This window comes from Heptranchias perlo, chromosome 2 (assembly GCF_035084215.1).
Source record: "Heptranchias perlo isolate sHepPer1 chromosome 2, sHepPer1.hap1, whole genome shotgun sequence".
Taxonomy (NCBI): Eukaryota; Metazoa; Chordata; class Chondrichthyes; order Hexanchiformes; family Hexanchidae; genus Heptranchias; species Heptranchias perlo.
This window is the reverse complement of record NC_090326.1, coordinates 9,391,715-9,406,495: the sequence shown is the minus strand read 5'-3', so window position 1 is coordinate 9,406,495 and position 14,781 is coordinate 9,391,715. Positions and strand designations below refer to the sequence as shown.

At 50.1% G+C, this 14,781-nt stretch overlaps 2 protein-coding genes across 5 annotated transcripts in view; one reads left to right on the top strand and one right to left on the bottom strand.

Moving 5' to 3' along the window:
* Window positions 1-4,569, top strand: part of LOC137335054 (sodium-dependent neutral amino acid transporter B(0)AT3-like) — an 81,041-nt gene extending 76,472 nt beyond the window's left edge. For all 3 annotated transcript variants that reach the window (XM_068000133.1, XM_068000140.1, XM_068000148.1), the window contains one exon: window positions 4,365-4,569. In XM_068000133.1, the coding sequence (XP_067856234.1) occupies window positions 4,365-4,550 (186 nt within the window). In that variant the 3' untranslated portion in view covers window positions 4,551-4,569. The remainder of the gene's footprint in view (window positions 1-4,364) is intronic.
* A 5,801-nt stretch (window positions 4,570-10,370) lies between these two features.
* Window positions 10,371-14,781, bottom strand: part of LOC137335032 (sodium-dependent neutral amino acid transporter B(0)AT3-like) — a 71,426-nt gene continuing 67,015 nt past the window's right edge. For both annotated transcript variants that reach the window (XM_068000120.1, XM_068000121.1), the window contains 2 exons: window positions 14,408-14,570; window positions 10,371-10,575 (listed from right to left, as the gene is read on the bottom strand). In XM_068000120.1, coding sequence (XP_067856221.1) covers window positions 10,390-10,575; window positions 14,408-14,570 — 349 coding nt within the window. In that variant the 3' untranslated portion in view covers window positions 10,371-10,389. The remainder of the gene's footprint in view (window positions 10,576-14,407; window positions 14,571-14,781) is intronic.

The following is a 14,781-nucleotide window of genomic DNA, read 5'->3' as shown; positions in this document are numbered from 1 at the left end:
CGACAGACTGGATGCAGGCAGGATGTTTCCCCTGGCTGGGGGGGCGGTCCAGAACGAGGGGTCACAGTCTCAGGATACGGGGTAGGACATTTAGGACTGAGATGAGGAGACATTTCTTCACTCAGAGGGTGGTGAACCTGTGGAATTCTCTACCACAGAAGGCTGTGGAGGCCAAGTCACTGAATATATTTAAGAAGGAGCTAGATAGATTTCTAGACACAAAAAGGCATTAAAGGGTATGGGGAGAGAGCGGGAATATGGTATTGAGATAGAGGATCAGCCATGATCATATTGAATGGGGGAGCAGGCTCGAAGGGCCGAATGGCCTACTCCTGCTCCTATTTTCTATGTTTCTATGATATCAGTATGATCGGGGGTGGGGGGGGAGGGGAAAGAGACTGGGGATCAGGGAAAAGGAGAGAGGCTGAGGATCGGGGGGGAGGAGAGGCTGGGGATCAGGGGGTGGGGGAGGAGAGGCTGAGGATCGGGGGGGAGGAGAGAGGCTGGGGATCGGGGGTGGGTGATGAGAGGCTGGGGATCGGGGGGTGGGGGGTGAGAGGCTGGGGATTGGGGGGTGGGTGATGAGAGGCTGGGGATCGGGTGTGGGTGAGGAGAGGTTGGGGATCGGGGGGTGGGGGGTGAGAGGTTGGGGATCGGGGGGTGGGGGGTGAGAGGTTGGGGATCGCGGGGTGGGGGGTGAGAGGCTGGGGATTGGGGGGTGGGGGGTGAGAGGCTGGGGATCGGGGGTGGGGGGTGAGAGGCTGGGGATCGGGGGGTGGGGGGTGAGAGGCTGGGGATTGGGGGGTGGGTGATGAGAGGCTGGGGATCGGGGGGTGGGGGGTGAGAGGCTGGGGATTGGGGTGTGGGTGAGGAGAGGTTGGGGATCGGGGGGTGGGGGGTGAGAGGTTGGGGATCAGGAGGTGGGGGGTGAGAGGTTGGGGATCAGGGGGTGGGGGGTGAGAGGTTGGGGATCGGGGGGTGGGGGGTGAGAGGTTGGGGATCAGGGGGTGGGGGGTGAGAGGTTGGGGATCGGGGGGTGGGTGATGAGAGGTTGGGGATCGGGGGGTGGGGGGTGAGAGGCTGGGGATTGGGGGGGAGGAGAGAGGTTGGGGATCGATGGGGGTGATGAGAGGCTGGGGATTGGGGGGTGGGTGATGAGAGGCTGGGGATCGGGGGGTGGGTGATGAGAGGCTGGGGATCGGGGCCAGTAGCGGGAGCCTCATCAATGGCCTGATTTCTCGATGCTAAAATTGAAAAGGTTGAGAATGGGGTCGGGAGCTTTTCCTGATACTTCTGATATTTTAAACTCCCCCGAACCTCTCCAGCCCGTGGGGGGGGGGGGGGAGGCGAGTTAAAATCAAGACTCTAGAATGATACACGACAGGAGGAGGCCATTCGGCCCATCATGCCTGTGCCAGCTCTTTGAAAGAGCTATCCAATTAGTCCCATTCCCTGCTCTTTTCCCACAGCCCTGCAAAATTTTCCCTTCAAGTATTTATCCAATTCCCTTTTGAAAGTTACTATTTAATCTGCTTCCACCCTTTCAGGCAGTGAATTCCAGATCATAACAACTCGCTGAATAAAAAGATTTCTCCTCATCTCCCCTCTGGTTCTTTTGCCAATTATCTTAAATCTGTGTCCTCTGGTTATCAATTCTCCTGCCTGTGGATACAGTTTCTCCTTATTTACACTATCAAAACCATTAATAATTTTGAACACCTCTAGCAAATCTCCTCTTAACATTCTCTGCTCCAAGGAGAACAACCCCAGCTTCTCCAGTCTATCCACGTGACTGAAGTCCCTCATCCCTGGAATCATTCTAGTAAATCTTTTCTGCACCCTCTCTAAGGCCTTCACATCCTTCCTAAAGTGCGGTGCCCAGAACTGGACACAATACTCCAGGTGAGGTCTAACTACTAGTGTCCCCTCTCCACATATTGGTGCACTTGCCTCTGTCACTTTACCAATTTGTTTAATTTTTTAACAACTTCCTCCCTCTAGTATCCCCCGTTCTAGCTATTTTAAAGTATCGTTCTTCCCTTTCCACTGGCTTGCTGGTTCAAAACCTTCCCCCACTGCTCTATTCATCTTCTCTGTGAGAACACTGCTGCTAATTCAGTGAAGTCCATCCCATCTGTATATCCCCTTCCTCAGAATTGGTCTCATTGCCCTTCGGAATTTGAAATCTTCTTTCTACAACATCTCACAAGCCACATATTGAAGAAATCTAATGAGCTTCTTTCTAACTGGCCCAGTGCATGAGTAATCCTGAAATTACCAGCCTTGAGGTCCTGCTCTTTAATCCAGCGCCTAAAACTTCAATTTCCCCTTGCTGGACCTCCATCTGATTTGTTTTTTTTTTAAGTCAGTGGTTCCCGTGACTTCTGGCTATCCTCTTTCCCTTTCCAGAAGCTCCTTCAGTCACCTTCGAAATATCATAGATCGAATGTGTAAGCAACCACTGTGGGTAAGTTATTGCCATGATGACATAAACCCTACAAGATGTAGCAGCCCTTTCTTTCACAGGACCTAAAAACACATTATAATCAAAATACTTGCCAAGAAACAGCTAATTTGGAGGGAGTTAAAGTCTGTAACTAAAGGGATTCAATGGGGAAGGGTGTGAACAGCTGAATAACAATTTGTATTTACGGGCGGGAAAGGGGTTAAAATATTTGGGATTGAGCAAACTGACTCCAAACCTGACCCCATTCCCCGCCGTCGATGAGGCTCCAGCAAAAGGCAGGCGGGGGCCTAGTTAACATTCAAAAGTCGCAGCCTGATGATGCCATCGGAGCCGCGACGTGATCTTAACGTCCAGTCTGGGGGGGGGCGGGTAGAGGCCCACGTGGTGTGAAACCCGACAGATCAACCACGACGGGAGGAAGCGACTGGACAGAAGGGGACCAGGTAAGTTTTGTAACTTTGCCTGCTTTTAAGCTCATTGCGGGCCAGGAGGTGCAGGAGCGCCCCCCCGGGCCTCACAAGAAAGCATCCCCCACCCCCTCTCCAGCCCCGATTGTGCCCCCGATGTCGCTGGCCGCAACCCCCTCCCCCCGCCCCAATCACAGCCTGGAGCCTCCCCCCTCACCCCCTCCCCCCACCCCCAGCCACTGATTGCCGGGGTCCGTCCTCACGGGTCCCCAGCTGCGGCCTCCTGCCGCTAATTCCCGTTCCCGCCAGCCGGTCAGGCAGTCAATCCGGCCGGCTGTCGGGCGGGATTCTGCTTTGATCTGCTGGGTTCATCGCCCGCTATCGGGCTCCCCCACACCCTCCCCGCCAACATCCGGTCCACTGTGACTGTAATGTGGAAAATGTTCAAAAGCATTTTAAAAGCACCTGGAGAAAGATAAATGGATAAAGGCACAGATGCTGAGCCATACTGGGAGTGCGAAGCGAGGTGACCAATATGTGATGGAATAGATGGCTTGGGAGAAGGATTTTAAAAGCCGAGAAGCGGGGAGTTGGGAGGGTTTATGGTTGGAGTTCCAGCGAGTTCACCTGAGGTGACTGAAGGCTCTGTCGCCAATAGTGGGACAAAGGGAAGGTACAATGCATAAAATGGGGAATCATGGCAGTGGGCGGAGGGCGAGGGAAGATGATCAAAAGTATTTAGGGTCCAGGTAGATGCGTCAGTAAAAGCTAACTCGCTGGTTCAAAAAATCTATCAAAAAGGTTAACAGGATGCTGGGTTTCACCACAAGAGGAGTTGAATAAAAAAACAAGTGAATACTGCTGCAATTATGGAGATTTCATGTGGAGCATCACATTAGTGTTTGGGTGCCCCACCTTTAGGGAAGATGTCCTGGTCTTTGGAGAAAGTCCAACAGTGGTTTACCGGGCTGATATCTGGGAAGAAAATACATCGCTATGATGAGACTGAGTAAACTTCATCGTATTCCCTTGATCTGAGGAGGCTAAAGAATTGGATTGAGGGAACTGACAGGGTAGACAGGGAATGACTCTTCCGTCTTCAGAGGAATCCAGGAACAAGAGGACAGAATGTTAGAATTTGAACGAAGCCAGTAGTAAAAAAAAAATGAAACGTGAAAAAAGATTCTTCACACAAAGAATAGTGAGAGTGCAGTGAGAAGGCCATGGAAGGGGAACACTGCGATGCTTAAAATGGAGGTAGATACTTACTTGGGAAGGGAAGCTATTAAGGGATATGGAGAAAGGGCAGGGAATTGGATTTAACAAGAGTTTGCCAAGGTTAACAAAATGGCAGAGTAGGTTTGATAAGTCGAATAGCCAACTCCCGTTTCTGGAAACAAAATAATTAAAATATATTTTCATCCAAAACACAAGCTAAATACAAGAGCTTCAACATGAAGTATTTCTAACAATTTTTTTTAAACCAACAGGTAAACTTCCCGAAGAAAGAAGAGAAGGAATACACGAGCTGGGTGGTATTTATCTGTGTGTTCCTGGTTACCTTAACCACCATATTTATTCCACTTACTGCTCTCTATCACCTCATCAGATCTAAACTCTGGAGATGCAGACAAAGAGCGGAGAATCCCTTTGACAACCTGGCTTTGGAACAATAAAGAATTCCATGTACCTCAATTTGCATTTATCCTCCTTTTGTGCTGTTATGAAGGTGCTATTTTGCAAAGTAATAAATACTGCTCATTCGATAGCTATTATTATTCAGTTAATTTATACTGAAAATACTGGGCTGATTTTCACCCACTCCACCCAGTAGAAATGGGCTGTTGCGATCCTGAATCTACTGTGGGACACTTACTGCTCTGATCCCACCTGCCACTATTTTGCTTGGGGCTTTCACAAGGGGCTGACGCAGGTGGGGGCCTCATTAAAGTATTTAAATCAGGTCCTGTGATATCAATAGAACTCCGACGCCATGTTCATTGGCCAAAGCAGAAGTAGTGCTCAATGCTGGACCCGCTTATGCATCATCAACCCCGAGTGGAGGCATTGGGAGGAATATTAACCCCCAAGAACGGGTGGGTCGGAGTCGAGAGGGAGGTGAAAATTGCAGGTTTTTGGATGGTGACCGCAACCCGGCTCCAACTCGTCCACTTCCGGGTTTAACGTGGACTCATTTGGATGCGTAAGAGGAACGTGCTCACCGAGGTCGCATCCCCAGTTAGTGCCAGTGGGCGGGTCGTTAGTGGGGCAATTAAAGTCGTTGAGAGTTGAGGTAGGAATTTTTTGCAATGGACTCTGACACAAATTCCAATTTAACATCTGCAACATGGGTTTCCCGAGACTTCTGAATCTCGCCAGCGAAACGGAGGCGAGATTCAGCCGAAGGTAATTTGGGTTTTTAAACCTGTGATTGCCCCATCGGAATAAAAGGTCAGTTATTGCAGCTGGTCTCTCAGGCAAACGTTTGACTGAGAGATCCCGTGTTGAGACGGAGAGATCCAGTGTTGAGACGGAGAGATCCCGTGTTGAGACGGAGAGATCCCGTGTTGAGACGGAGAGATCCCGTGTAGAGACGGAGAGCTCCCGTGTCGAGACTGAGCGATCCCGTGTCGAGATGGAGAGATCCCGTGTCGAGACTGAGAGATCCCGTGTCGAGACTGAGAGATCCCACGTTGAGACTGAGAGATCCCGTGTCGAGACGGAGAGATCCCGTGTCGAGACGGAGAGATCCCGCGTCGAGACAGAGAGATCCCGTGTTGAGACGGAGAGATCCCACGTTGAGACTGAGAGATCCCGTGTTGAGACGGAGAGATCCCGCGTCGAGACGGAGAGATCCCGTGTCGAGACAGAGAGATCCCGTGTTGAGACTGAGAGATCCCGTGTTGAGACTGAGAGATCCCGTGTTGAGACGGCTTTTGCAAAATTTTGGAGCCTTTCAAACTGACAAGAAGGTATGGGGGTGGGGGAAGCAATGGATGTATTCCAGAGGACATCTGCGGAGGAAGAAAATGACCATCCATGTCGTTCTGTGTTGGGATCTGCCGGTGCAAAAAAGAGAGGTGCACAACAAAGATCTGGAGAAGAGCAGTGCGAAGAGCTGAGTGGGGAACAGCTGTGAGGGGAGCAACAGAGGTCGCAGGAGGCACTACATACATGAAAGGGTCTACAGACAGAGGCTGAGCTTCCTGGACCCCTCTGAGGAGCAGTGCCCATGCAGGCTGAGATTGAGTCGCCAGGTCACAGACACCTGCAGCCTCCTTGAGAAACAGCTGCTCCCTGCTGGACCTGGTGGCCTCGCAATGCCCGTCGCAGTAAAAGTTACCGCTGCCCTCAATTTCTTTGCATCTAGATCCTTCCAGAGCGCCACTGGTGAGATCTCCAGGGTGTGCCAGTCATCTGCACATAAGTGTATAAGGCAGGTGATGGATGGGTTGTTTGCCCGAGTGTCCGATTACGTGACCTTCCCCCGCGACATCAGCCAGAATGAGCGGGCAGTGGGTTTCGCCTCTCTGGCAGACTTCCCACGGGTGCAATGCGCAATTGATTGCACACACATGGCAATCCGAGGACCTCCACATGAGCCAGGAGTCTTCAGATCCGAAAGGGCTTTCACTCCATTACTGCACAGCTGGTGTGCAACCACAAGTTTAAATTTATGCCTGTGTGGGCCAGATTCCCTGGCAGCTGTCATGATGCGTTTATTCTGCGCCAGTCCAACTTTCCACACCTCTTCCAGACAGGAGACAGATTTAAGGGCCGGCTCGTTGGAGTCAAGGGCTAACCCCTGCAAACTTGGCTCATGACACCTGTGAGGAACACCAACAACGAGGCATAAGAGTGATACAACCAGAGCCACATGATCACCAGGTGTGTCATTGAGCAAGCCATCGGCATGTTGAAGGTGCGCTTCAGGTGCCTGGATACATCAGTACTCGCCAGCGAGGGTGTCCAGAATAATCGTGGTGTGCTGTGTCCTGCACGACATAGCGCAGCAGAGAGGGTTAGAGGTGGAGGAGGACAAGGGCGCTCGTCAATCATCCTCTGATGGCCACAACATTGAAGAGGAGGACGAGGAGGAGGAAGATGAAGATGAAGATGGGGCACCCAATGCCAGACCAGCCACATACATTGCTGCCTGGGATGCCCTCATCTCTCACAGGTTCGCTCAGTAACAGTGGCAAAAAAGTGACATTGAAAAACTCAGGCCAGCTGGCACAACCACCACCACCAACCGTGCCCTATCCCCCCCCTCCCCACCCCCCCATCCTGCTTTGCACAAAACAGTCCTTCAACCAAGCATACACCCATTTCCCATCCGCCCAATGGGTACCGTCATGCCTCGGCGTTCACCGTGAAGCAAATGAAAGGGCCACTTCACACTCGGAACGCAAGAGTGGGTAAGACATGGAAGTGGTGCAAATCAATACATTTTATGTGGCAGTATTAAAATAAGGACACTTCATAACATGACATTTCTTCAAACACCCATGTACATACCCTTGGTGAACTACAATCTCTTGAACTTACTCTTCCTACAGCTCTGATGTGGAGATGCCGGTGATGGACTGGGGTTGACAATTGTAAACAATTTTACAACACCAAGTTATAGTCCAACGATTTTTATTTGAAATCTACAAGCTTTCGGAGGCTTCCTCCTTCCTCAGGTAAATGTTCAGGAGCTCCTTGAAGCCTACGCATTTATACATCACTGAACAATACATGGTGTTTACAGACTGCCCCTGCAACTGCCCGTTGCCAAGGCAATCACCGTGTTCAGACAGAGAGGTGTCACCTACAGAACCCCCGAATACACATTCAACAAAAAAACAAACAGGAAAAAAAAACAGAGAGAGAGAGAGAGGCAGAGACATCCGGAAGGCAGAGAAAGCCAGCAAATGACCCATTATATTAAAAACAGATAGCTTTTGTTCGCTGGTGGGGTAACGTGTAGCGTGACATGAACCCAAGATCCCGGTTGAGGCCGTCATCATGGGTGCGGAACTTGGCTATCAATTTCTGCTCGACGATTTTGCGTTGTCATGTGTCTCGAAGGCCGCCTTGGAGAACGCTTACCCGAAGATCGGTGGCTGAATGTCCCTGACTGCTGAAGTGTTCCCCAACTGGGAGGGAACCCTCCTGTCTGGTGATTGTTGCGCGGTGTCCGTTCATCCGTTGTCGCAGCATCTGCATGGTCTCGCCAATGTACCATGCTCCGGGGGCATCATTTCCTGTAGCGTATGAGGTAGACAACGTTGGCCGAGTCACAGAAGCATGAACCATGCACCTGGTGGGTGGTGTCCTCTCGTGTGATGGTGGTATCTGTGTCGATGATCTGGCATGTCTTGCAGAGGTTACCGTGGCAGGGTTGTGTGGTGTCGTGGACACTGTTCTCCTGAAAGCTGGGTAATTTGCTGCGAACGATAGTCTGTTTGAGGTTGGGTGGCTGTTTAAAGGCGAGTAGTGGAGGTGTGGGGATGGCCATAGCGAGGTGTTCGTCGTCATTGATGACATGTTGAAGGCTGCGGAGAACATGGCGTAGTTTCTCCGCTCCGGGGAAGTACTGGACGACGAAGGCTACTATGTTGGTTGCGTCCCGTGTTAGTCTTCTGAGGAGGTTTACGCGATTTTTCGCTGTGGCCCGTCGGAACTGTCGATCTTCGCACTGCTCTTCTCCAGATCTTTGTTGTGCACCTCTCTTTTTTGCACCGGCAGATCCCAACACAGAACGACATGGATGGTCATTTTCCTCCTCCGCAGATGTCCTCTGGAATACATCCATTGCTTCCCCCACCCCCATACCTTCTTGTCAGTTTGAAAGGCTCCAAAGTTTTGCAAAAGCCGTCTCAACACGGGATCTCTCCGTCTCAACACGGGATCTCTCAGTCTCAACACCGGATCTCTCCGTCTCGACACGGGATCTCTCCGTCTCAACACGGGATCTCTCCGTCTCAACACGGGATCTCTCAGTCTCAACACCGGAGCTCTCCGTCTCGACACGGGATCTCTCCGTCTCGACACGGGATCTCTCCGTCTCAACACGGGATCTCTCAGTCTCAACGCGGGAGCTCTCCGTCTCAACACGGGATCTCTCCGTCTCAACACGGGATTTCTCCGTCTCGACACGGGATCTCTCAGTCTCGACACGGGATCTCTCAGTCTCGACACGGGATCTCTCAGTCTCGACACGGGATCTCTCAGTCTCAACACGGGAGCTCTCAGTCTCAACACGGGATCTCTCAGTCTCAACACGGGAGCTCTCAGTCTCGACACGGGACCTCTCAGTCTCAACACGGGATCTCTCCGTCTCAACACGGGATCTCTCAGTCTCGACACGGGAGCTCTCAGTCTCGACACGGGATCTCTCAGTCTCAACACGGGATCTCTCAGTCTCAACACGGGAGCTCTCAGTCTCAAGGCGGGATCTCTCCGTCTCAACACGGGATCTCTCTGTCTCAACACGGGATCTCTCAGTCTCAACACGGGATCTATCCGTCTCGACACGGGATCTCTCAGTCTCGACGCGGGATCTCTCAGTCTCAACACGGGATCTCTCCGTCTCAACACGGGATCTCTCAGTCTCAACACGGGATCTCTCCGTCTCAACACGGGATCTCTCAGTCTCAACACGGGATCTCTCCGTCTCAACACGGGATCTCTCAGTCTCAACACATGATCTCTCAGTCAAACGTTTGCCTGAGAGACCAGCTGCAATAACTGACCTTTTATTCCGATGGGGCAATCACAGGTTTAAAAACCCAAATTACCTTCGGCTGAATCTCGCCTCCGTTTCGCTGGCGAGATTCAGAAGTCTCGGGAAACCCATGTTGCAGATGTTAAATTGGAATTTGTGTCAGACTCCATTGAAAAAAATTCCTACCTCAACTCTCAACGACTTTAATTGCCCCACTAACGACCCGCCCACTGGCACTAACTGGGGATGCGACCTCGGTGAGCACGTTCCTCTTACGCATCCAAATGAGTCCACGTTAAACCCGGTAGTGGACGAGTTGGAGCCGGGTTGCGGTCACCATCCAAAAACCTGCAATTTTCACCTCCCACTCGACTCCGACCCACCCGTTCTTGGGGGTTAATATTCCTCCCAATGCCTCCACTCGGGGTTGATGATGCATAAGCGGGTCCAGCATTGAGCACTACTTCTGCTTTGGCCAATGAACATGGCGTCGGAGTTCTATTGATATCACAGGACCTGATTTAAATACTTTAATGAGGCCCCCACCTGTGTCAGCCCCTTGTGAAAGCCCCAAGCAAAATAGTGGCAGGTGGGATCAGAGCAGTAAGTGTCCCACAGTAGATTCAGGATCGCAACAGCCCATTTCTACTGGGTGGAGTGGGTGAAAATCAGCCCAGTATTTTCAGTATAAATTAACTGAATAATAATAGCTATCGAATGAGCAGTATTTATTACTTTGCAAAATAGCACCTTCATAACAGCACAAAAGGAGGATAAATGCAAATTGAGGTACATGGAATTCTTTATTGTTCCAAAGCCAGGTTGTCAAAGGGATTCTCCGCTCTTTGTCTGCATCTCCAGAGTTTAGATCTGATGAGGTGATAGAGAGCAGTAAGTGGAATAAATATGGTGGTTAAGGTAACCAGGAACACACAGATAAATACCACCCAGCTCGTGTATTCCTTCTCTTCTTTCTTCGGGAAGTTTACCTGTTGGTTTAAAAAAAATTGTTAGAAATACTTCATGTTGAAGCTCTTGTATTTAGCTTGTGTTTTGGATGAAAATATATTTTAATTATTTTGTTTCCTGAAATGGGAGTTGGCTATTCAACCTATCAAACCTACTCTGCCATTTTGTTAACCTTGGCAAATTCTTGTTAAATCCAATTCCCTGCCCTTTCTCCATATCCCTTAATAGCTTCCCTTCCCAAGTAAGTATCTACCTCCATTTTAAGCATCGCAGTGTTCCCCTTCCATGGCCTTCTCACTGCACTCTCACTATTCTTTGTGTGAAGAATCTTTTTTCACGTTTCATTTTTTTTTTACTACTGGCTTCGTTCAAATTCTAACATTCTGTCCTCTTGTTCCTGGATTCCTCTGAAGACGGAAGAGTCATTCCCTGTCTACCCTGTCAGTTCCCTCAATCCAATTCTTTAGCCTCCTCAGATCAAGGGAATACGATGAAGTTTACTCAGTCTCATCATAGCGATGTATTTTCTTCCCAGATATCAGCCCGGTAAACCACTGTTGGACTTTCTCCAAAGACCAGGACATCTTCCCTAAAGGTGGGGCACCCAAACACTAATGTGATGCTCCACATGAAATCTCCATAATTGCAGCAGTATTCACTTGTTTTTTTATTCAACTCCTCTTGTGGTGAAACCCAGCATCCTGTTAACCTTTTTGATAGATTTTTTGAACCAGCGAGTTAGCTTTTACTGACGCATCTACCTGGACCCTAAATACTTTTGATCATCTTCCCTCGCCCTCCGCCCACTGCCATGATTCCCCATTTTATGCATTGTACCTTCCCTTTGTCCCACTATTGGCGACAGAGCCTTCAGTCACCTCAGGTGAACTCGCTGGAACTCCAACCATAAACCCTCCCAACTCCCCGCTTCTCGGCTTTTAAAATCCTTCTCCCAAGCCATCTATTCCATCACATATTGGTCACCTCGCTTCGCACTCCCTGTATGGCTCAGCATCTGTGCCTTTATCCATTTATCTTTCTCCAGGTGCTTTTAAAATGCTTTTGAACATTTTCCACATTACAGTCACAGTGGACCGGATGTTGGCGGGGAGGGTGTGGGGGAGCCCGATAGCGGGCGATGAACCCAGCAGATCAAAGCAGAATCCCGCCCGACAGCCGGCCGGATTGACTGCCTGACCGGCTGGCGGGAACGGGAATTAGCGGCAGGAGGCCGCAGCTGGGGATCCGTGAGGACGCACCCCGGCAATCAGTGGCCGGGGGTGGGGGGAGGGGGTGAGGGGGGAGTCTCCAGGCTATGATTGGGGCGTGGGGGGGGGTTGCGGCCAGCGACATCGGGGGCACAATCGGGGCTGGAGAGGGGGTGGGGGATGCTTTCTTGTGAGGCCCGGGGGGGCGCTCCTGCGCCTCCTGGCCCGCAATGAGCTTAAAAGCAGGCAAAGTTACAAAACTTACCTGGTCCCCTTCTGTCCAGTCGCTTCCTCCCGTCGTGGTTGATCTGTCGGGTTTCACACCACGTGGGCCTCTACCCGCCCCCCCACAGACTGGACGTTAAGATCACGTCGCGGCTCCGATGGCATCATCAGGCTGCGACTTTTGAATGTTAACTCGGCCCCCGCCTGCCTTTTGCTGGAGCCTCATCGACGGTCTGATTTGGGGTAGTAAATATTTAAACGGCGGGGAATGGGGTCAGGTTTGGAGTCAGTTTGCTCAATCCCAAATATTTTAACCCCTTTCCCGCCCGTAAATGCAAATTGTTATTCAGCTGTTCACACCCTTCCCCATTGAATCCCTTTAGTTACAGACTTTAACTCCCTCCAAATTAGCTGTTTCTTGGCAAGTATTTTGATTATAATGTGTTTTTAGGTCCTGTGAAAGAAAGGGCTGGTACATCTTGTAGGGTTTATGTCATCATGGCAATAACTTACCCACAGTGGTTGCTTACACATTCGATCTATGATATTTCGAAGGTGACTGAAGGAGCTTCTGGAAAGGGAAAGAGGATAGCCAGAAGTCACGGGAACCACTGACTTAAAAAAAAAAAAAATCAGATGGAGGTCCAGCAAGGGGAAATTGAAGTTTGAGGCGCTGGATTAAAGAGCAGGACCTCAAGGCTGGTAATTTCAGGATTACTCATGCACTGGGCCAGTTAGAAAGAAGCTCATTAGATTTCTTCAATCTGTGGCTTGTGAAATGTTGTAGAAAGAAGATTTCAAATTCCGAAGGGCAATGAGACCAATTCTGAGGAAGGGGATATACAGATGGGATGGACTTCACTGAATTAGTAGCAGTGTTCTCACAGAGAAGATGAATAGAGCAGTGGGGGAAGGTTTTGAACCAGCAAGCCAGTGGAAAGGGAAGAACGATACTTTAAAATAGCTAGAACGGGGGATACTAGAGGGAGGAAGATGTTAAAAAATTAAACAAATTGGTAAAGTGACAGAGGCAAGTGCGCCAGTATGTGGAGAGGGGACACTAGTAGTTAGACCTCACCTGGGCATTGCACTTTCGGAAGGATGTGAAGGCCTTAGAGAGGGTGCAGAAAAGATTTACTAGAATGATTCCAGGGATGAGGGACTTCAGTCACGTGGATAGACTGGAGAAGCTGGGGTTGTTCTCCTTGGAGCAGAGAAGGTTAAGAGGAGATTTGCTAGAGGTGTTCAAAATTATTAATGGTTTTGATAGTGTAAATAAGGAGAAACTGTATCCACAGGCAGGAGAATTGATAACCAGAGGACACAGATTTAAGATAATTGGCAAAAGAACCAGAGGGGAGATGAGGAGAAATCTTTTTACTCAGCGAGTTGTTATGATCTGGAATTCACTGCCTGAAAGGGTGGAAGCAGATTAAATAGTAACTTTCAAAAGGGAATTGGATAAATACTTGAAGGGAAAATTTTGCAGGGCTGTGGGAAAAGAGCAGGGAATGGGACTAATTGGATAGCTCTTTCAAAGAGCCGGCACAGGCAAGATGGGCCGAATGGCCTCCTCCTGTGGTGTATCATTCTAGAGTCTTGATTTTAACTCCCCTCCCCGCCCGCCCCCCCCCCCCCCCCCCCACGGGCTGGAGAGGGTCGGGGGAGTTTAAAATATCAGAAGTATCAGGAAAAGCTCCCGACCCCATTCTCAACCTTTTCAATTTTAGCATCGAGAAATCAGGCCATTGATGAGGCCCCCGATCCCCAGCCTCTCATCACCCACCCCCCGATCCCCAGCCTCTCATCACCCACCCCCCGATCCCCAGCCTCTCATCACCCACCCCCCGATCCCCAGCCTCTCCTCCCCCCCATCGATCCCCAACCTCTCTCCTCCCCCCCGATCCTCAGCCTCTCCTCCCCCCCGATCCTCAGCCTCTCTCCTTTTCCCTGATCCCCAGTCTCTTTCCCCTCCCCCCCCACCCCCGATCATACTGATATCATAGAAACATAGAAAATAGGAGCAGGAGTAGGCCATTCGGCCCTTCGAGCCTGCTCCCCCATTCAATAAGATCATGGCTGATCCTCTATCTCAATACCATATTCCCGCTCTCTCCCCATACCCCTTGATGCCTTTTTGTGTCTAGAAATCTATCTAGCTCCTTCTTAAATATATTCAGTGACTCGGCCTCCACAGCCTTCTGTGGTAGAGAATTCCACAGGTTCACCACCCTCTGAGTGAAGAAATTTCTCCTCATCTCAGTCCTAAATGTCCTACCCCATATTTTGAGACTGTGACCCCTCGTTCTGGACCGCCCCCCCAGCCAGGGGAAACATCCTGCCTGCATCCAGACTGTCGAGCCCTGTCGGAATTTTATATGTTTCAATGAGATCCCCTCTCAATATGAAAGGTACATACGTGGTTGGGATTCCATGCCTCATACGACAAGGGATGCTGTACTTCAACGACAACAAAGGCCACAAAGACAATAAACAGCAGTAAAGGACTGATAACTCTCCAGGTCACACGCCAGTAAAGGTTTGGTCGTCGACCAGTCATGAATTCCAAATCGTCACTGAATCTGAGAAAAATTTAATCCAGTTTTCTGTCAGAATTTCAAGACATGTCTTTAGTACAAGTTCAAATAAAAAATAACAATTGTCCCGTTCGGTCTTTCAACAGAAGTGTGTTATAAATTTAATGATACAGTAGAACCAATTAACAGAGGTAGGATGATTGTTTGCAACCACAGTTGCCGAGATGGTGCGAAATAATGTGAATTACCAGCAAGG